This window comes from Emydura macquarii, unplaced genomic scaffold (genome assembly GCF_026122565.2).
Source record: "Emydura macquarii macquarii isolate MOO-44397 ecotype Brisbane River unplaced genomic scaffold, CSIRO-AGI_Emac_v2 contig_1253, whole genome shotgun sequence".
NCBI classification, from domain to species: domain Eukaryota; kingdom Metazoa; phylum Chordata; order Testudines; family Chelidae; genus Emydura; species Emydura macquarii.
This window is the reverse complement of record NW_027131390.1, coordinates 60,651,399-60,674,367: the sequence shown is the minus strand read 5'-3', so window position 1 is coordinate 60,674,367 and position 22,969 is coordinate 60,651,399. Positions and strand designations below refer to the sequence as shown.

The following is a 22,969-nucleotide window of genomic DNA, read 5'->3' as shown; positions in this document are numbered from 1 at the left end:
CAAGTTTAACACGTCTTTGCTACATTAGAGGGATTGGGCCAGATCTTCAGTTGGTATAAATCACCATAGCCCCATTTAAGTCAGTAGAAAGTATGATGATTTACCTCACCTGAGGATCTGGCCCACTCAGATACACTTGTGCTTCTCTGACTCAATGCAGAGATTGCAAAGTTCAGAATGAAGCATGTGAGAGTGAGAGATAAAGTTTTCTTGGTTAAAGGGATGCAACTGTGAAATGAGCTTCTAAAAATATCATAGAACCTAGAAAGTGACCACCGTTAACCCATGCTACAAGATCTTCCTCTTTGATAAAATCTTTCCACTATACCCAGAATGACATTTATAACAATTTTTCTTCCTCACCACCATGCCCCCCCCTTCACCCCTCAAAAGAATACCCCATGCAGAATTTTCCATAAACAAAGAGGGTAGAGGATCCAAAGAAACCTGCCAGCGGCATCACTTTTGCCGGTATGTTAACCTTGGACACCTTGAGGGTGGACACCAATACAAAATCTAAAATAGACGAGTATATGTAGGGTAATAATGACACTTTTTAAAAACATTTTCTATGAGTCAGAAAGATAGCTATGTGACAATTACCCATCTTATTGACAGATCAGATCTTTGTGGGTCAGATTCATTCCAGTGCAGGGATGGGGTGGGGAGACAGATTGTTCCTCTGTTTAAGGTTTGCTGGAAGTGGTTCTGGGCATTAGACCAGATGACTAAAAATTGACAGGCATTTGATCAAATGACAGGGCATATTATAATTCTAGACAGGTGATGAATAGTTGTTTTATAAAAATTCAACTACAATGTATTATGAAGTTCTTACCAGAATTTTACTAGAACCAAAATCTGGAATTTCATTTTGATGCAGAGGTGTCTTCATCACTCATTTCCTGCAAACCCTATAGTTGTAGGTAGACTGGCATTATGTGATAATTTTTGTTTCTAAACCTAGAGCCTCTAGGAGCTCTCGTGAGGTTGAATGATGGAGGGGGTAGGAATGATTTTTTTCAGGGATTTCTGCATTCACACATGTTCTGCAGAAGGCCACCAGAAGAATACCTTCAGTGTTTGCTGCATTGTGCACTTGCACGGCACATCTTAAAGCTCCACAATTAGGTGATGGAAAGCTCAACTGTCAGGACACCTGTTCGCATGGGTATGGAAACTTCCAGCACATCTCTTCTCTTCTGCTCTATCTTGTTCTGACTAAGAAAGGAATAGGGAGGTTCTGCTACTTGAATCCTCATCCAGGGCCCAATCCTTTGCAATCTGAAAAGTTTCAAAGCTTTGGATATAAAATGTCAAATTCATCTTGCTGGGCTCCTTATCTCAGGGACTTCTGTGTCAGTGCTACAAGGCTCATACCAATGAATAATGGTTTACCAGGACCACTTGGCCAGTTTATTCTGTGGGCACCATCAACTAAAATTATAATTGAGGTTGCATACAACTGTATCTTTGTGCTGCTGAGTGCTCCATGTATCCTCATAAATGACAGTGAAACAGAGTATACTGCAGCTGTTATTACAGAACCCAAAATATTGTAGTGGGGAGATTGTTTTTGGATAAAAAAGATTTGTAGAATATGTTCAGCTGGAGCTTTAAAGGATATGTTTGTTGTGTGGAAGAGTGAAAATAAAATCAGTGTCTAGCTAGTTGGGATGAGCTTCAATCTAATTTGGAAGTGACTAGTTATCAACTGAGCATCAATCATGGGTTGATTCTAGTACAGGTACAAAGATGATATCGATATCACTTGTGTATGTTTTTTCACAATAGTTCGACCTTTTGCTTCCCACTCCCCGCCTCTGTTTTTTATCTTTTGTGGCCCATGAAAATATTCCTAACAGATGAAACTCCATAATCTCACTTTCTGCACTTCCGGTTGCTGTACCCATGCTGACCTAACCCCTGGAGTAGATACAGCAAGGTCAACAGAAGCATTCTTCCATCATCGTAGCTACTGTCAGTTGGGGAGGTGGAGTTCCTGCATTGATGGAAAAATCCCTTCCATTGCTCTAGGAAGCATCTACACTATGATCCTGTTTCTGTGGGATTTTTATTTGAACTCTATCAGTATTAATGTTCCAAGAGGATAAATTACATAACCGTGATAATCAGTAATAAGATGTGATAGTATTCTTAATAACTTTTTCATATCCTGTGATGGAAGGTGCTATGGTGTGCCTTCATAAACATGTGCAAAATAAATAATTACTATTTTTAATCATTTCTATTATTTAAATGAAAATATTTTTCTTAAACTCATCATTGTATAGATGTTATAAGATCTCCAAATTCCTGCTATATATTCCTTCATAGTTTTCAAGGAGCCTAACTTGGTATAGGCTATATAAATATATATACATGAGCAAAGGCCTTTATAGAAAATACTAGAGGGTGTTTGGTATGGATGTTTATGGTTTCTTTTGGTTGATTTTAGCTCATAATCTTATTGATTTAAAGCTTTTTTTTTTTAACAAGGATGATTTACATACAAGTACAGAGATGGTTGCATTGGAACTATCTAAATATCTTTTTTTCATTTTAAGTGTTTGCCTTTGTGTTTCTCATAGGAAACAGAGATGAAGGTACGCATGCACACAAAATTTTGCCTCATTTGTTTGCTGACATTTATCTTTCATCAATGCAACCATTGCCATGAAGATGACCAAGGTCCTGAAGAGAGCCGTGTACACAACCATAATGACTATCAGATCTCAGAGGCACCGTATCTCCAGAATGGAGGAGCAGAATCTACACCAAGTAAATTTTCAGTGCTGGAAGCTGAAAATGAACAAAAATACTACATTGAAAAACTTTTTGACCGTTATGGTCAAAATGGAAAATTGTCATTTTTTGGTCTTGAAAAACTGCTAACAAGCCTTGGCCTTGGAGAGCTAAAAGTAGTGGAGCTGAATCATGAGGATATTGGCCATGATTATGTTTCCCATTTGGATGCTTTAGAGGTACAAGAAGGAAAGCATTCTCATTCTCATAATCATCCTCATTCCCATAGTCACTCCAGTCCAGAAAACCAAACTGTGAATGGCATATCTACAAAGAGAAACCATAAATGTGACCCTGAGAAAGACACGATAGAGTCATCTGTGAAACCTGCCAGTAAACATGTTCGTGACAACAACCGTCACCACAACCATCGGCATCATCTGCATCATCACCTGAACCATAATGGTACTCATACTCATAATGATTCAGTCAGTCACAGTGAACATGGAGAGCCAAACCATGAACCTTCAACAGAAACAAACACTACCCAAGAACAACCTGAGAGAAAACCACCGAAACATAAGAAGAGACGAAAGGGAAAGAAAATCAGTGAGACTTTGACAGATACTGCACAAGATTTTGCTCCAGACCATGATCCAGGTGATCAATATGAGCACAATCATGTTCATAAACATGATCATGTACATGATGCATCTCACTCTCATGTGCACCTTCACGAACATGATAATGACCATGCTACTAGTCATGGACACCAAAATCCTAATCCTGGTAATGAGGATGGACATCGTCATACCAGCAAGCGAGAAGCTCCTCATAAACAGATTAGTGTAAGAAAACATGCGCGTAGTCACAAGGATCACAGTGAGGATGACCATCAACATGAAGAGGTGAGTATAAACCAGAAACTGGTATGCCCTCCTTAATTATTATTGTGAAATTATGACACCATAAGCAATGTACTCACAGATAAAACCAGTACTAATAAATGTGTATGACTGTCATACACAATCTAGGTAACAGTATAAAAGCACTAAGAAGTTTACCACTAATGTTTTAGCTCCACTCCATGATTTTCCATTTTCCATTTTGTCTTCGCTCAGTATCTCCTCTGTCTCCACATACATGAGATGCTTCAAACATCCTACATCTTCATGCTAAATATGTTGCATTTTGCATATTTAGAATTATTTTTTCATATACAGATTTCATGAATATTTCTTTTACAAATTTTGGACCTCTTCCTGAATGTCCTACATCTTTAATGATGTTCAGAGATTCACAAAGACCTCTTTGACAGTGAAAAACATCCATATCTCCTCAACATGTCCCCAATTTCAATTTTATAGTCATAAACTATGATGGCGACGTTAAGTAGATGTATCACTAAATGAAGTCTAGCTTTATACTATGTACTGTATAGTTCCCTCTTCACACACCTTCCCATTTTCATTTTTGTCCCCCTCCCATCCCCATTGTACAAAAGGCCATTATCTCTTCCATTCCCTTTAATCCTCAATTAAATCTTTCTCCCTTAACTCTTCAAAAAGGACAGTGTGCTTTGTTTGTTTGTTTTTTTTTTTAATTTAAAGTACAAAGCAGAACAATGCAATATAGACTGTACAGTCAATTTTAGGATTACATTTAAAATGAAAACACCAAATGTGCAACTGGGAGATGAGGAGAAACGATAGGATTCTTATTTCAGGATTATGCTCTCTCTTCCTCGTGGCAGACATTGTTTGTACTGCTACTTTTCATTGATCTTCCCATGTAAAGGAAAATGGTGAAATTTATTTTCAGTGACATTAATCAAGTACTACTTGATTGGAGGCTGTATATTATGTATGGTATCACAATTTATGCTGACTTTTTCCCCCTGGTTTAGCATACACCTATGTTTCAAAGGTGACATGTTATTGGTCAACATTTCTGCCTTTTCTGTGCAAACCTTCAGAATGTTTGCTATTTAGTAATTCAAGCTCTTTAATTTTCTATAGCTGCATATTCTTCAATGAAATTACTACTACATGTTTAATTTGTTGCATAAATTGCTTGCAGTGTTTAAATGTCACTCAACTACTGCGGTACTATGGTCTTGGAACCAATTCTCCAATATCTCCTGAGTTGTTTACGTACCTGTGCCCTGCATTGCTGTATCAGATCGACAGAAGACTTTGTATTGAGCACTATGATGATTTGCTGGTTGAAGACTTGAATAAAGATAAAAGTGAAGCAGCTGCAAATAAGGATAAAATAGGTGCATCAGGTAAGATAGTATCCATATGCTTTTAAAGAATGTTTTGACTCTGTTGTTGTTATTGATTTTATTTTTATTGTAGTGCATAGAAATCAGTCGTGGACCAGGACCCCATTGTGCTAAGTGCTGTAGAAACTCAGAACAAAAATAATCCATACATAGAAAATTCAATGTTTTTAAAATTATTGCAAAGACAACGAGAGTTCTGTGGCACTTTAAAGACTAACAGATTTAATATTTGGAGACATAAGCTTTCGAGAGGCTAGCTCTCTTCTTCAGATGCAGTAATACAAAAATAGGTAACACAGAGGTATCATATAGGAATCCAAGTGCATTGAGAACAATGGGAGAGGTGGAGTCCGGTACGTAAGACCTAATAACAGCCATTGAGTAGGAGGTGAGAATGGGTGGGCAAAGTAATTTACCTTCCGTAGTGAGACAGCCATTCCAGGTTCTGTTTAAACCCAGTTTGAATGTGTCAAGTTTGCGCAGTGGGACTCCAGCCGGCTCCGCACCCCCAAGCAGGGCTGGAGCTTCCAGTGGCTGTGGAGCTCCCGCGGTACCACAGCCACAAAAAGGAGGGGGAAAAAAAAAAAAGCCGGGCCGGAGCTCCCGAAGGCATCGGGGCTCCCGCGGGCAGTGGGGCTCTACCAGCACCGCAGCCCCAAGAGGGGCCAGAGCTTGCAATGGCAACGCGGTTCCCCATGGCACCGGGGTCCACACGGCACCGAGACTCCACGCCATGCTGCAGCTCTCCACAAGGCTGAGGGGCTCCTTGGATTTCCCCTCAGCGGAAGCACGGTCCCCAGCGTGGGCAGGGCACCTGGGACCTTGGACAACCGCCTGTGTGGCGGCTCGGGTCCCACGGGGGGGGGGAGGGGGGGGGATAGTCGTCAGAACAGCCGACGCCCCCTCAAGGTGTCTAAGCAGGCGACAAAAGTGATAGTATGGGTACAGTCTCTGCCTTGGCACAATCTGAGGCCCATGTACACCACTCCTCGGTTGAGGAGTTGGACCCTGTGGAGACACCTCCTACGGGTGCACCCCTTCGGCAAGGGGAGCACCCGCAAGACTTGCCTCGGTAATCCTATTACTCCTTCCCGGACGAGGCAGTCTCCAGGGGCCAAATGGCACCACTGAAAGATTTCAGGGCGCACCAGGAGTTGCCCAAAAGCGGGGCCCCTACCTTGAGGTTGGCTTCCGCCATCCTGCATGGAGGAATCACGCTGGCTAAGGCAGCGCTCCAAACGTCAAACAACCCTGCTGCCACAGCGGGTAGGGCCATAGCCCCTGCAAGGTCCAAGAGGAAGTGCTCATGGCTGCAACCATCAGCCCATCCAGGAGGTGCAGCAATCTATCCAGAATGCCTGTATCCAGGATTCTAGTATGCCGCCCTCGCCCTACAAGGACACATACTTTCTTGGGTCCATCCTCCGAGCCACCAGGGGCTGGCTCCTACTACCAATTTAGGCCAAGGGGCAGGCTGTATCTTCGGCTCCAAGGGTTTTCACAACTTGCGTGGCGGTAATGGCGGCCCACCTCAGGCAAAAGGGTGTGCAAATCTTTCCCTTCCTGGTCGATTGGTTGATGGGGGTAGGTCCAGGTTCCCAGTGCAGGTCAGTGCGACTTACACTGCTCCACGTGCAGCAGGCTGGGTCTGCTCATGAACAAACAGATGTCCACTGACCCCAGTGAAACGCATAGTGTTCCTGGGGACCACCCTGGATGCTCCCCAGTCCAGAACCTTCCTGCGTAGCCATGTTTTTAGGTGCTGGTCTCTATCATCTCCCAGCTGCACCGATACTCCACGACAACAGCCAGGCACTGCCTACTGCTGTTAGGCCACATGCCAGCCTGCACATACATAGTGAGGCTAGCTCACTTGAGACACAGGCCGCTTCAGGCATGGTTGGCCTCGGTATATGTGCCAAGCAAACACCCACTGAACTGTGTGGTCCAGTTCCCCACCTGCCCTAGCCTCCCTGGACTGGTGGAGATTTCCCAGGGTAGTAGGGAAGGGCGTTCCCTTCACGGAACTGATCCCTTCGGTCACCTTAAGTTCCGACAGCTCGTATGTGGGATGGGAGCCCACACGGGTGCCAACCTGAGCACTCGGGGGCTCTGGTCGGTGGAGGAAAAGTGCTTGCAGGTCACCGTGGGGGAGCTGAGAGCCATTCGCCTAGTGTGCAGGCTGTTCCTCCGATCCCTGACAGGCAGAGTGGTGCAGGCGCTGCCGGACAACACTGCAGCCATTTCACATGAAGAGGCAGGGAGGTGCACCCTCCCGGCCTCTCTGCGAGGAAACTACCCATCCGTGGGGCTTTGCCATGAGGCACGACTCTGCTGGAGTGCATCTCACCTCATGGGGGTGAAGAGCGACGAGATGGATTGCCTCAACAGGTCGTTTCTACCCCACCACGACTGGTCGCTGCACTCAGGGATAGTGGCTGCGATCCTCCAGAAGTGGGGTGTCCCCCAACCAGATTTGTTCGTGTTGGTTGGGAATGCGCAGTCCCAGTGCATTCTGCCAGCCTCTTGCCTCCGCAGGCGACCCTGGAGTACTCTGGGGTCTGGTGCTGGCCTCGTTCATGGTCCACTTGGCAGCTATTTTGGCCTTCCATTACCCGCTAGCGGGGAGATCCCCGTTCTCCCATCCCACGTTAGTCAGGGTGCTCAAGGGGGTGGAGAGGCGGTATCCCCAGGTCCGCAACCCGGTGCCTCCCGGGGATATCAGCCTGGTCCTCTCGAGACTCATAGGGGCCTCCCCGTTGGACATGGCTTCATGCCCTCTGCCGCGCTTCATGGACGGTAGCCTTCTGGGAGGCCATTACCTCAGCTTGGGGTGCCTCCAAACTTAAGGCCTTGACCTCAGAGCCCCCTTGTACACTATTCTATACGGATAAACTGCAGTGGAGGCCATGCCCAGCCTCCTAGCCTGGGTTGGTTTCTGAACCTCGTTGTAACTACGATTGATCTCTCCCTGTGTTTCCCAAACCGTGTGGTCTGGGTTTGGAGATGGCATTCACTAGACACGAGACGAGCCCTGGCCTCTCAAGTCGAAGACACGGCCGTTCCAGAAATTGGCGCAGCTCCTCGCTGCGGGCGGGGGACTGGATGAAAGGATCACCGGTCTCCACCCAGGACATCTCCGAGTGGATCACATCCTGCATCAAGTGCTGCTATGAGCAGGCGAATGTGCCGCTGCCGGGTGTCATCACAGCGCATTCACCCAGAGCTAAAGCCTCATCTGCGGCTTTTCTGTAGAGAGTGCCCCTGCAGGACATCTGCAAAGCAGCTGCCTGGTTGTCGGTCCACACCTTCACGTCCCACTACGCCATCATTCAGCAGGCGAGAGAGGACGTAGAATTCGGCAGAACCGTGCTGAGGGCAGCTCACCGGTAACTCCTACCCACCTCCGAGGTATGGCTATTTAATCGCCTATATTGGAATGGATATGAGCAATCACTCGAAAATAGAAAACAGGGTTACTTACCAGTAACTGTTGTTCTTCGAGATGTGTTGCTCATATCCATTCCACACCCACCCCCGTCCCCACTGTCGGAGTTGGCAGAAAGAAGGGACTGAGGGGGCGTAGGGCCGGCAGTGCCTCATGTGCTGCGGCATGGGCACGGCACTCCAGGGGGCACCAGAGCTGGCCCTATGGAGCTAGCTGAGGGGAAAAAAGTTCCGGGAACCGTGCACTGTGGGCGTGCACACACCTATAGTGGAATGGACGTGAGCAACACATCTCGAAGAACAACAGTTACTGGTAAGTAACCCTGTTTTTCTCTACCAGTTGGTGTTGCCTGCTCACTTACTGGGGACACAAGTTTTTATGATAACTCTGACCTAAAAATATGCATGTAGGAATAGTGAACACCAGCATCCTCATTGAAAACCTATTTTAGAGGAAATATTATTTAGGCTACAGCTACACTGACGGTGGCAAAGTCGCCGCCGTCAGATTGATTGCTCTGGGTCGACTGAGCGGTCAGTGAAGACCCGCTCAGTCAATCTAGAAATTGACGTACTAAGACCACCTTCGCAAGTGGCGTAGCGCTGCATCGACGGGAACGTGGTTCTCGTCGGCGCAGTGCAGTGAACACGGCGTGCAGAAGAGAAGCAGAGAAGTCGACGGGAATTACACAGGTTTTTTGCGTAGCTTACATAACTCCTGTCGACTGCTGCCGAATCCCGGAGGTAGGTGTAGACAGGGTCTAAGTTCCTTCTTTGAGTAGTCTCCCCATGGGTTCTCCACGTCAGGATTGCATGCACCTATGTGCTCATGATCATAGATTTTTATCAGCAGTGTCTGCCAGTTTGTACCGGCACCCTACACATCCTTGTGCCCTGATGCAAGGTTATGTAAGGAGGGGCAAACCCACTGCCACCCCAGTTCCTTCTCAGCCACCTGCAGCTTGAGATGGAGTGTTGCAGTGTCTGTTAGCTAGCCATGCAGCTTGCTGTACCTCTCGCTTAGAAAAAATAAAGAAAAAATAGCATTTCTTTTTTTTCTTGCAGTTAATTAGCACAGTTTGCACCCTTGGGATGGGGGTTCTCCCTCTCTCTCTCTTGCCTAATGTGGGCTTTTTTGTTTTTCTCAGGCCTTGATCCATGGCCGTGAGTGTGGGTTATGCCTAACATTCTGAGCTTCAAACCCCGCCAGACATGCCATAGTTATTTCCTCCTCTGTGAAGAACATTCAGACTGCCTTTGCTGCCTCAGGGAATCTCACATCCCTTCCAGTGTAAGATTTGCTCAAGATATATAAGAGCAGACCTAAGAAGTTGATGGAGAACAGGCTAAAACTCCTGTTAATGGGACTGCCTGCTGAGACTGGAGTTGAGTGCATCCCCCTCTGTATATTGGACTCTCTGCTGGTCCAAAGCAAAGACCCTGGGGGCTCTGCTGCACCGGCCAGACCTTCAAAAAAGAAAAGTTCCCATTCTCGGGAATGGAATTAGAGAAGGGAAAAGTCACTCTTGGTATGGGTCTCAGGACACTCACATCCCACTGCCGGGGCTTCCATCTCCTGTTCCATGGCACCATTAAAGAAACAGTGACTGAGTAGCCTCCTAAAGCAGCATGAAGTCAGCGCTGAACTCCGTGTCTTCAAAACTTTAGAGTCAAAATGAAATCTTTATCCACACCAGTTGTTCTTCAGGACTGTCTCTACCAGACGTGCTGACTTCTGAGGATCCCTGTCTAAAGTCCCTGGTACCATCCAAGCTCCTGTTCCATGATGATAACTGTACCCTGGAAGAGCCTGAATCACTGCTATTGAGTGATACCGAGATACACTCTTTCCTGGTACTGACTCTTTTATAGAACTGTGATGGGGCACCCTTGCCCCACACTGGATCTTTGAGGATTAGCTCTACCCTGTGGGCAGAAGAGACTATGCCCCCTCGACCCTTCTGGGCATGCTGTAGTTGGAGAGTGAGTATAAGAGGGAGTCAAGCAGCTCAGTCGGAGCTGGCTGTTGAAGGAGGATGCAGACCACCAACTCTCTCCAGGAATTTGAGACAGGCTCTGAACCTAGAGTTAGGGCACGCAGAGCCCCAGATGGATTCCAGGCTGTCGGATGAACCCAGAGAAGGGACCAGGTTATTAGAAGCTGCATTGACTGAGGACCTCGGAGGCCCTGGGAAATTGTGGATCATTGCCACAGAAGACAGGGTAGGAAGTAGCCCAAGAGACTTGAATATCGCTACATTGGGAGAATCGGGGGAACTGGTCAGCGTGTTTCAGGAGGAGCCCCACTGACTCTGTGTCGAATGCCACTGCCAGGGCTCTGGGCTGGGGCTTGGAGGAGCAGGGAGGGCCTGAGCCTGCCACCCAGGCACCACAGACCCCTAAACGGTCCCAGTTCCCCAAGGTTCCAACAGGCCATATTATCCCACAGAGTTGGGAGACTTCATTGACTCCAGCTATTAGACCATGCCACCCTGTGAACCAGGGTCTCCTACTGATTCCAGTTACTGGGCCTTGCAGCCCTGCGCTACAGGGCCAATATATTGACTCTGTCCGATAGGCCATACAGATTTGAGAGAGAGAACAGCTGTGGGGCTGTAGCGGCCCCTACCTGCCCCAAACGGAGGACAGGCATGCTTGCCTTGCTATAGAAACATACTCTGCCTTCCATCTATGCTGACTTGTCCTCTGGTGCTGACAGGGTCCCCATGCAGGTTCTTTGAAGGTACCATGACAAATTTCCAGTTGGCACTGAAGCCACTTCTCCCAGTGCCACCTCACCAGCCAACCAGCTGCCTAACATCTCTACCAATAAAGTTTAAGAGACTTTCCCAAGGCTCAGTTCCAGCTTGACCTTTGGTACTGGCACCATCTGCTCTCCCAGTGGACAAGGGAGATGACACCTCATCTGACTCTGAGGTTTCTGTACAAGGGTCCACTGCTTTCTTGTTGCCTTCCTTTTGAGGCTCAACTCAAGGAGGAAATTCCCAATGGGTGTTACAACCACAGACCCTAGTAAGAACATTTTTGGGTCCCTCCCCTTTCCCTTATTTCCCACCTTAGTGGGTGTATTGGAACCCCTTGGCTCCCTATAGTGACCAGCTCTGCAGTGTGCCATCTCGTAAAAGGGCATGTCAGGAGCTGCAACTAGTGCCATCGAGCCTTGTTCTTAAGATACATCTCACTAAATAGCAGATATCAGCTGAGGAGGAAGAAACACCTCCCACAAGTCCTCTTTCTCCTCACCAGACAAGGTGGTCATGCCTCCTTCAACATCTTACCCTGGTGATTTCAAGGTCTTTCAAGACCTGAGGAAACATATAGCTGACAGTTTGCAAATTCTGCTGGAGGAAATAAAGGAACCCCAACATTCCTTGTTGGACAGCCTTCATACATCATCTCCCCAGCGCAAGATCCCCATGCCGAATAACAACCTTCTGTTAGCCCTAGCACGCACTGTATGCCGAACTCCAGTCACTATGCTGCTTACTTACAAATGGGCTGACAAAAAATTACTGTATTCCACCCACAGGCTTGGAGGGTTTTTTTTTTGTCCCTCCCACCCTACACCCAACTCTTTGATTGTTGAGGCCACAAACAAGAGGAACAGACAGCACCATTGGACAAGAATCCTCAGCAACTGGGTTGCAAGAGCTACTCTTTGGCTTCTTTGCAGTTCATTGTGTCCAGTTACCAAGCCCTAATGGTGAAGTATGATTTTACAAACTTCTAAGTTCTCAGCCTTTATTAAATACCTGCCACAGGATCAGAGAGAATAGTTTTCTGGCCCTCATCACAGAAGGCCAAACAGTTGCTAAAGCATCTCTCCAGTCCTCACTTGATGCCACAGACAGTTGCATTTTCCATGGTTATGGCAGTAGTCATGCTCTGAGTTTCTTGGGTGCAGTGCTCCAGCCACAAAATACTGTTGAGGACCTTCCTTTTGAGGGAACCAAGTTGTTTAGTGAAGCCACAGGGGGTCTCTTTATTCTCTCAAAAACTCCTGAGCGACAGTACAATCTCTGGGCATTTATACACCTACAACAAAAAAAAAAATACATCGTCGCAGATGACTCAGTGATCTCACCCATTCCACTATCAGCCCACAAGACTGACTGAAAACCCCAGGAAGAAGCCCAGAGTCCCTAAGGAAGGGCCTTCCTCTGCAGCAACCTCCTAACCACTGTTGTCCTTAGAATGTCACAGTCCCGAACTACCTCCCATCTGGGTCCTACACTGAACCTCTCCCACTTCCACCCCTATGGGGATCATTTTCCTGGGAGCACTTCGGCTCAGACAGGTAGGTTGCGGAGGTTATTTCCACAAGTTATTCCATCCAGTTCAGCTCTTTACCACCTCCTCACTGCCCCCCAGCCGTCTCCAGAGACCCTTCTCACAAGGATTTTTTGAGACAAGAGGTACAATGCCTCCTAACACTGTCGGTGATTGAACCTGTTCCACTGGACTTCCTGGGAAAAGGGTTTTATTCTTGGTACTTTCTGATCCCAAAGAGAAATTGGGGATGGACTCTCTGCTCAGTGTTCAGAATGGCAGACCTAATCTCTTCCGTGAGTCCAGGAGATCCGTTTATTTCCTCGTTCTTCAGAATGCTTATTTCCATGTCTGTGTGCATCCTTTATGTTTCCTGATAGGCAGGGCCACTGCCAGTACTGTGTCCTGCCTTTGGCCTTTCCACCACCCCAAGTGTCTTTACCAAGGTCCTATTGGTCACCACAGCTTATCTTTGCCAGATGAAAATAATCATCTTCCCCTACCTGGACAGTTGGCTTCTGAAAGGTCCTTCATTGCTCGAGGCTTAGCAACTAGCAAAGCCCTCTCTCTCTTCCATTCACTAGGCCTCTGCCTCAATGTGGGAGAATCTGTCCTCAGACCCACTCACTGCATAGACTTAATTGGGGCCACTCTGGATTCCTTCACTGCCTGAGTGTACTTGCCCAAGGACAGATTTACCACAGTGTCCACCTTTATTTCAAAGATACAACATGACCTTCAAAACTCAGCACAGGTTTGTCTACGACAACTGACATATAGCAGCCTGTATTATTTGTGACACCCTTTATCAAGACTTTATTCATGGTGTCTTCATACCTGGCTAAGAACCATCTGTGCCCCCCAGCAAGCAGAGTCTTTGCAAAGGGTGTTCATCTCTCACAGTTGCTGGAAAGATCCATGAAAAGTATGCATGGGAGTCCATTCCTGCAGCCTTCTCCAACAAGGATTCTCACTATAGAAGCCTTCTTGATAGGCTGGGGTACACACTCCCAGAACGTCACAGCCCAAGGAAGACTGACCCCTCAGGAGAATATCCTCCATATCAATATGTTAGAGGTCAGAGGAGCTTGTTACACTTGCCGGCACTTCCCATCCCACATCAGGGGCCACCTGGTCAGAATTATATTAGACAACAGAGCAGTGCTGTATTGTATCAGTTGCCAAGGAGGAACAAGATCCCAGTCCTCATGCTGAATCCATAAAACTATGAAACTGGAGCATATCACACTGAATTCAGATCTCAGCAGTTTATCTACCAGGACCACAGAACACAGTGGTGGATTCCCTCAGCAGACATTTCAGCATTAACTCTGAATAGGAGCTGAGTGATGAGATGTTCCGGAAGAGAAGATTTATCTGGGGCAATCCAGTCTGTTTGCAACTTCATCCAATGCAAAATGCAGATGATTCTGCTCAAAGGGAGGGCACAGCTGCAGCTCAACAGGAGATGCCTTAGTCATTCTTAGACCTTGTTTATACTGCTTTATGCTTATCTCCCTCCCTCCCGAGTTCCTTAATACTGAAAGTCCTGAACAAATTGAAACAAGAAAAATTAGTAGCCATCCGCATAGCCCCATCTTGGCCCAGGCAAGTGTAGTTTCCAGAGCTGATCTGCTTGTCTTTGTGATTTGTCTTTCTGTCTTCCCCTGACAGTGAATCCTCACCCAGAAGTTGAGATTGATCACTCACCTGAATCTTTCAGCACCTCACTGTGACCCTTCCGTGCCTAGGGCAGCCACCTGAGAATGCCATGGTCAGGGCAGGCTGTAAAAAGGGGCAGATTCTCCCAGCACTGGTGAGTGGCACTGAAGCCAGACTTCCAAACCAGCCACAAACTGTGCTTCTGATTCCCCCAAACCGGTTATCAAGAAGCTAAAACAAAATATACACAGCCCCCTTTACTGCATTTCAGTCTCTGGCTCCCAATCAGCCACTAGGTCCAGTAAAGAGATCAGTTATTTAAACTCTACGCTCTTTACCAAAAAGGTTCCCTCTGACTCCAAAAGGTCAGCCACAGTACCAGATCAATATAAGTTTGGATCTTACCCAAAATACCACACTGCCAGCCAATCCTTTAGTAACTAAAACTAAAGGTTTATTGTAAAAAGAAAGAAATAAACCATAAGAGAAATGTTAAAGGATTAAAGTAAATCAGATACATACAAGTCCATATACATCAAGTTTCTGGGAGAATTGTGGAGTTGCAGGCTTGTACAGTTCCTCTGGCATACATCCAGTATCTGGATGGGTCTGAGTCCTTTGGTTCAGTTGCAAGTGAATTTATCCAGAGGCAGGTATCTGTCTGTAGCTGAACAGGACCAAAAGACCAAATGGTTTCCAGGCCTCTGCCTTATATACCTCCTGGCCCTGGCCATGCTGTTTGTGGAGTTTTACAGGAACTAAAATGGAGTCCAGAGTCACTTGGGCAAGTCCTGGTGACTTATCAGGTATATCCCTGGCTTCTCCCCCTGGGCCCCTTGCACCTGGGAATGTCTTAATGGGCCATTAAGCAGGCTTTGTTCTGCAGCCATCCTGTCTGAGTCGTTACCCAGACAGCACAATTTGAAATGCTAATATATCAAACATATCCATAACTTCCATCTCACATATAACACATGAACATAAACGTCATTCTCTTACTTAGCACGTTATAGCCTTTCTAACAGTACCTGATATGGCATATCTCACATGGATTATTATGATTTTGACATATTGATGTTAAACCATATAACAAATCCCAACCCAATCCAGCCAGTGTGACAGCCCCAACGCGAGACTGGTGTAGAAGGGAGTAATCAGAGCTCCTGAATACACCTCAAGGGCCCCCCATAATCCAGCCAACGTGACACTCACCTCAAAACTTTGAGACTAGATTGCTCTTTAATATAGAACAAGAGTAGTCACCAGATGTACAGACAGTACAGAGGTACTGCCTCATAGCAGAAAACCTATAACATAGAAAACTTGCCTGCAGGAATGGAAATATTTCCAGACTGGATGCAATCACCGATCTGTACCTCCTCTTAAGTCTTCTGATATGCATTCTCTATTACCTGCTCAATTAAAAAACCTCCTATTCTATCAAAATTCACCTAGTTGTTATCATAGCTTTTTCACTCCCCAATCAAAGGGTTTTCAGTTTTCATCCAAAGCTTTCTTCAACCTCTTCTGTCCTGTCAAGGAACAAACTCCACCATGGCACCTTAACTCAGAACTCTGAGGAAAACCCCCATTTGAACATATGATGAACTGTTCCCGTCTTCATATCCTCAGAATTTCACATTAGTCAAGAGCCTGCAGGTTTTTATCCCCACCCTCACTCTTTAAGAGAAGAATCAAGCCCTCACCCATTGGATGTAAGAAGAGGCCTTGCCTTCCACCTAGACAGGTAGCGTTTATGGCTTCACCGAGGCTTTTCATCTCAGTTGCAGAGTGCATGAAAGGACAGGTGAGTTCTACCCAAAGACTGTCTAAATGGGTTGCAGGATGCATCTTAACCTGTTACGAAGCTGTGCGTTCCCTCTCCCCATCCCCAAGAGTCATGCTCATTCCACCAGAGTGAAATCAACCTCAGTAGCCCTGCTGAAAACATACCCATTCCAGACCGTCTGGTCTTCGATTCATATGTTTTCCCAACGTTATGCTCTTGTGACTGCTTCCAGAGCTGACACGGCTTTCGTCAAGGCTGTTCTATGATCTGTATTGAATCTGTCTCCTAGGCACCCTCTTCCATGGTGGAGGCACTGCTTGGGAGTCTTCTGATGCAGAGCACCTATAGGGACACTACTCAAGGAGGGGAGATTACCTTGTACAGTAAGTGAAGTTCTGCAAATTGTAGGGGTGCTCTGCTGCCCACCCTCCTTCCCCTCTGCCTCTGAGTTTCTTGTTTTATTTTCATGACTGAGAAGGAACTGGAGTGTCAGTGGGTCCACACCCCATATACCGTCATATCTGGGCACGAGGGTGACTAGGGCAGTGGTTCTCCAAGTGGAGCGCGAGATAGATCGTAGGGTTGGGGGGTGCGGAGCAGGGGATAGAGCTGACCCAGCTCCACGTTCCCCAGAGACGGAAGCAGCCGCTGCTCACATCCTGCAGCAGCAGCAGTCCCCTGATGCTGCCGGGCATGATCCCCGCACTGCTGCTGCCCTTGCTCTGCTGCCGCTTCCTGCACTGCTCACTGCTCCCTGTGTTGCTGCTGATGCGCTTCCAGTGCTGTAGGCCCTGTTTTTTTCTGAAAGATGGGGGTTTGCAGGAAGAGGAGGCACAATTGTTAGCGGGGCGCTTCCTGTGCTATAGGCCCTGTTTTTTTCCTGAAAGGGGTGGGTTCAGGGGAAGGAAGGGAGTGCGATTGTTAGGGCCTAAAGTGCCCCCTTAACAATAGTTTCAGGAAAAAAACAGGGCCTACAGCATGGGAAGTGCTCCCCTGCTTTTTTCTGCAAGGGCCTCCCCTTTCAGAAAGGGGGTGCAATTCGAGAGAAGGGGAGGCATGATTGTTAGAGAAAAGTCCACGGGGGGGCTCCATTTAAAAGGTTTGAGAACCACTGGTCTAGGGCAAGTGTGCGGACCTGTGGACACTGCTGATGGAAAACCTCTGATCATTAGTGTACAGGCGCATGTACATACTGATGCGTGCACCCATAGGTACACATCTCAAAGAACTCCGGGTACTGTACAAGGTAAGTAACCTCTGCTTCCACTTCAGTTCTAGCACTAATCTTAGTTTGCAAAATCAATAATTTTGGTGCAGCAAGATAAGAGAATTGAATTGATGGTTTCTGGTTACAGTTCACGCTTCTGTGGCTTAATATCATTTCATAGTATCAAAATGAAATGTTTTTCCTTTTATTTCACTGCTGTTTTGGGGGAGGGAAGGGGGGTTAAATACATGTTAGATAATTCCTCAATGAGATTCCTCAAAGGTATTCTTTTTTTAAAAATTCTTCATTTTACCATGAGCAAAAACCAATATAGACTTCTCTTCCCTTTTTTTGACATTAAACTAAATAGCCTTTTTCTATTGGTTTTTAAAAGCAAATACTTTAAAGTTATAATCCATAGTTTTGATGGCATGACAAGGATCGTCTTTTTAATTAGGGTTTACTATTGTCATTATTCACATAGTCTAATGGAACTGTTGACAGATGCCTAACTAATCTCTGTTAAGCATAACTATTATCTAAAAAACCTTGGGCAAAATTGCCTTTGTTTTGGAAAATAAAGCTATTATTGTCACCGGGTCTGGTCTGTGTTCTAGCCGGTAACCAGTCTCTTGAGAGACCTCTTTGCAGGCCTGGCCTCAAGGACCCACACAGTTCTCCAAGATGGAGCCTTTGGCACCAGTAAACCCTGTCTCCTCTGGCTCTCTGCAGCAAATCTAGCCAAGCCGTAGTCCTGCACGAGGCTTGTATTGTACCCCTTCAGGGCACAGTGCTCTCAGTGAGTGTTTGCAACCATACAGGCAGCCTTTCTAGAACAAAGTAACCATTTATTAGTCACCTAGGTACAGAATCTGAAAGTCTTTTGGCTAGTGTTACCATATGTCCAGGTTTTCCCAGACATTGCTTCTCTTTTGATCCTCTGTCAGCGTATTTTTCAAAGAGGCAATGTCCAGGTTTTTTGCAAAGCAGACATGACAACTCAGAAAGAGCCCCGATTGGTCCCTCCCTGGCATCCGCATCCTATGGGTGCCTTGCAGATGCTGGATCCCGCCCACCCAGACCCTGGGGAGGAGGTCAGCCCTGCAGGGAGACGCTGATTGACGGTTGCCACTGCATCCTAGGTCTGTGCCAGCTGCCTTGTCACCGCGACAGGGAGCAATATTGCCACCCCCACCTCAAGAGTGAAGCCCCAGGTACCCCTTCCAACAACCCCCCAGTAACCTCTCCCCCCTCCAGCAGTGTCCCTCTTTTCAGGAATCTGAAACACAGTAACCCTACCTTAGGTTAGAGAGGCAAAAGTTAAGCCAAACCAGTGCCCGGGAGAGCCAGCCAATCTATAATGGTTTCTACCTCTGGCTCTTTCCCCCTGTGTCTCCCTAGTCCCTTTATGTCCTCTCAAGTCTGTGCTCCTTAATGAGTTCCTCCAAAAGGGCTACCCTTCTTCCAGTCACCTGACACCATGTTCTCCACCTTAGTTCACATGTCCCGCCTGCTGGGGTTTCCTACTGTTAGGTGTTGATTGTTCAGTCTTTGGGATATCCCTCTGTCATGTGGGACTTCGTTGAATTGGGTTGGTTTGAGCCAGTTCTTTAATAATTCTATTCATTTCACCCAGACAGGGAGATGGCAACAACACACCTATTGTCTTCTGTGCTGTTCCAAGCCACCCTTTTGCACCCACTTAGTAGCACTGCACAGGGAAACTGAGGCATGTCTAGCATTCATAAAAATATTACAGAAAATTTCCACTTTGTTACAATTATTAGTAGTAAATATTGATTAATTGTTTGCAGGTGCTTATTAACATGGTAAAAAAATCAAGCTTGTATTAATTATGTCCTGATAGATATTAATAATTGTTGGAAAGAATGCCATGCTAGTTGTTATTTTTAATGACTGCAGCATCATTAAGAAAGGTCAACTTATTCTATCTAAATCTCCCATAGTGACACAGCTACTACCTTATTAACTTTTATTCAAAGATTGCTGTAAACCAAATATTCTATATGCTGGGTATGGTAGCAAATTGTTTGTTTCACAGATTAGACTAATTTAGTGAGAGTTGACCCTAGTTTAATTATCAAGAGGGTTTAAGAGAAGTCCGCTAAGCATTTTCTACCAATTAAAATGTTGAAACAGTGAAGAAAACTGTCAACTTGCACATGCATTAAGCCAAGTTAATTAGAAAGCTTCCACAGATGAGCGCTTCTTTTTAGAAGAAAGTATTTTCTATTTCAATAATGAGAAAGAGAGCTGATGAATAACTAAGCTTGAAGACCTTTACGGTTTTAAGTGACCTAATTTGCAAAATAAGTAAAGCTCATTGCAGACATTTAGCACTTCTTAAGGCTTCTGGTATCTTGAGTACAAATAAAACATTTGCCAGTTGAATGTAATAGTCTATGAATTGTTGGTTTGGGGTTGTCTGAAAACAAACTCCTTTGTCACTTGCAAAACTGATTAAGCTTGAGGCATGGCGACTTGATTAGATAATGATGTATGTTTTTTATCTCTAGTAAACCCATTTATGTTATCCCACTAATTAGAGTGAAGTTTTACCAGATGGTATAGCAAAAACAACGAGAGTCCTATAGCACTTTAAAGATTAACAAATTTAATTTCTGCAAGCATAAGCTTTCGTGGGTTGTAACTCACTTCATCAGATGCAAGAAATAGAAATCAAATGGCAGGTGTGTATATATATATGTATACACATATATATATATACACATCCAAGTTTAAGGAACCACAATAGGGAAGTAGTTGAGGCCTATTCACAACTATTGATTAGGAGGTGAAAATTACTTCTTGTAATGAGAGAGCCATTCCAAGTCCCTGTTTAAACCCAGTTTGATAGTGTCAAGTTTGCAGATCAGTTCAAGCTCAGCAGTTTCTCTTTGAAGTCTGTTCTTGAAGTTTTTTTGTAAAAGTATGGCAACTGTCAAGTCATTTACAGAGTGTCCTGGGAGACTGAAGTGCTCTCCGGCTGGTTTATGGATGTTACCGTTTTTTAAGTCTGATTTGTGTCCATTTATTCTTTTGCATAGTGACAGTCTGGTTTGGCCAATGTACATGGCAGAGGGACATTGCTAGCACGTGATGGCATATATTACATTAGTAGATATGCAGGTGAATGATGTGAATGGTGTGGCTAATGTGGTTAGGTCCTGTGGTGGTGTCACTAGAGTCGATGTGGGGGCAGAGATGGCAACGGGGTTTATTGCAGGGGTACGTACCTGAGTTAGTGTTCTTCTTGTATGATATATGGTTGCTGGTGAGTATTTAATTCAGGTTGGGGGGCTGTCTGTAAGCAAGGATAGGTCTGCCTCCCACAGCTTGAGTGAGTGAAGGATCATCTGCTAGGAAAGGTTGTAGATCCTTAATGATGTGTTGTAGAGATTTTAGCTGGGGGCTGTAGGTGATGGCCAGTGGTGTTCTGTTGGTTTCTTTGTTGGGTCTGTCCTGTAGTAGGTGACTTCTGGGTATCCATCTGGCTCTGTCAATTTGTTTCTTCACCTCTCCAGGTATTGTAGTTTTAAAAATGTTTTATGGAGATCCTGTAGGTGTTTGTCTCTGTCTGAGGGATCAGAGCAAATCCGGTTGTATCTTAAGGCTTGGCTATAGACAATGGATCGTGTAGTGGGTCCAGGGTGGAAGCTGGAGGCATGAAGATATGTATTGCGGTCAGCTGGTTTTCAGTATAGGGTGGTATTAATGTGACCATCCTTAATTTGTATTGTGGGTCCAGGAAGTGGATTTCTTGTATAGATTGGTCCTGGCTGAGGTTGATGGTGGGGTGGAAATTATTGAAATCACGGTGGAATTCTGTGCGGGACTCTTTCCCATGGGTCCAGATGATGAAAATGTCATCAGTGTAGCGTACGTAAAGGAGAGGTGCTTGGGGACGAGTGTTGAGGAAGCGTTGTTCTAGGTCAGCCATAAAAATGTTGGCATACTGTGGGGCCATGCAGGTGCCCATAGCTGTGCCACTGACTTGAAGGTATAGATTGGTTCCAATTCTGAAGTAGTTGTGGGTCAAGACAAAGTCACATAGTTCAGCTTCCAGCAGGACTCTCATTGGTTTTGCTGTATACACAGACTAACACGACTACCCCTCTGGAACTTTCCAGATGGATAGTGGCTGGTACCTTTATGAATAAATACATGAATCACAAAATATGAAATCTTTAGTACTTATGAAAATACTTTTTTACTTAGGGATAATTTTATTCTGTAGGTAAGCAGTAATGGGTTTTGTACTAAAATAATTTTTTGTCTGAATTAGATTTAGCTAAACTGATGTAAACATTCTGAAAGTGATACAAACGTGCTCAGTATACATGGATACCCTGGTTTTTTTAAAAACTGATTTAGCTAAATTCCTGCAAAAGCTTTATAGAGAATCCCTTACTATGCTCTTCTTCAGTTAAAATGAATGGTCCTCATTAGGACTGATTTCTTAGGGTTTTTTTTTTTTTTTTTAAATTAACTGAGCATCAAAAACTTCTGAAACTGCATATGTCCCTATAGTACCTTCCACTGGAGTACCTTTTAAAAGAGAGTTCTCACAATGCACCAGTGAGAGAGGTGGTGGTGCCTTTGTCACTGAGGCATAATGATTTAAGAGGAAATGTAAAACCTGTTATAAATCAGGGTAATCCTTTTATGGCTACTGATCCCCTAAATATAATAGAGATGGCTAATGCAACACAGGCATGTGGAACAAGGCCAGCAGGAGACGTCAGTGGATGACCTCCCCTCCATCCACCAAGCCCAAAATCTCAGGGAGACTGTCAAGCAGTCAGCATGACTCCAGATGGACATCAGTTCCACAGACACTTACTGTATCTGATAGAGTCTGGACATAGTACATTGGGACTATAGAGTAGAACTCTTAAGAACACAATAAGTGTCTGGCAAATCACAGGATCTCCAAGCTGGACATGGATATTGTGATGGTAGATACAAAGTTAAATGGCTGGGAGCCATATACAGGGATTCTAGTCAAGAGAGGGAAGGCGACGTAAATTGGCTGGAGCTAAAAACGGTGTGAATTGGCTTTAGAGCATTGATTCCATCATTTTACAGCTGGAATGCTGTGGTAATGATCGACAGCCATATGCCAAGCATTGAGGAACCAGTACCTCAGCCCTTCAGCCAGAGGCTGCTCACGTAGGCGAATAATTTTATTTATTATATACAACTAAAATCTAAATAAATTTCCACAATAAAGAGGTATCTGTCCAAAGATCTGTGTCCTTGCCATACATTTAAAAAACACAAGAACATAGATGATCCAACATCAAAATTGACTTAAGCCGCATCACCTCTTCCTTCTTCCTGCACACCATTTAGTCACCAGTCATATGACAAAAATAATTAAAAACTCCCATCACCTTTCCCAAAAAACAGAAATCCCACGCTCAAGTGCCTTAGCCAACAGACACTTTTTTGTTATGCCTAGATAGCTTGAATTTGTTGGCTATTTCAGAAATTGGAGTTGTGCACAGAGAATTCCAAA

General features: G+C 45.3%; 1 protein-coding gene across 3 annotated transcripts in view; it reads left to right on the top strand.

Annotated features, from left to right (window-relative positions):
• Positions 1-22,969, top strand: part of SLC39A10 (solute carrier family 39 member 10) — a 71,949-nt gene that overhangs the window by 19,963 nt on the left and 29,017 nt on the right. For all 3 annotated transcript variants that reach the window (XM_067548987.1, XM_067548986.1, XM_067548988.1), the window contains exons 2-3: positions 2,592-3,653; positions 4,825-5,032. In XM_067548987.1, coding sequence (XP_067405088.1) covers positions 2,601-3,653; positions 4,825-5,032 — 1,261 coding nt within the window. In that variant the 5' untranslated portion in view covers positions 2,592-2,600. The remainder of the gene's footprint in view (positions 1-2,591; positions 3,654-4,824; positions 5,033-22,969) is intronic.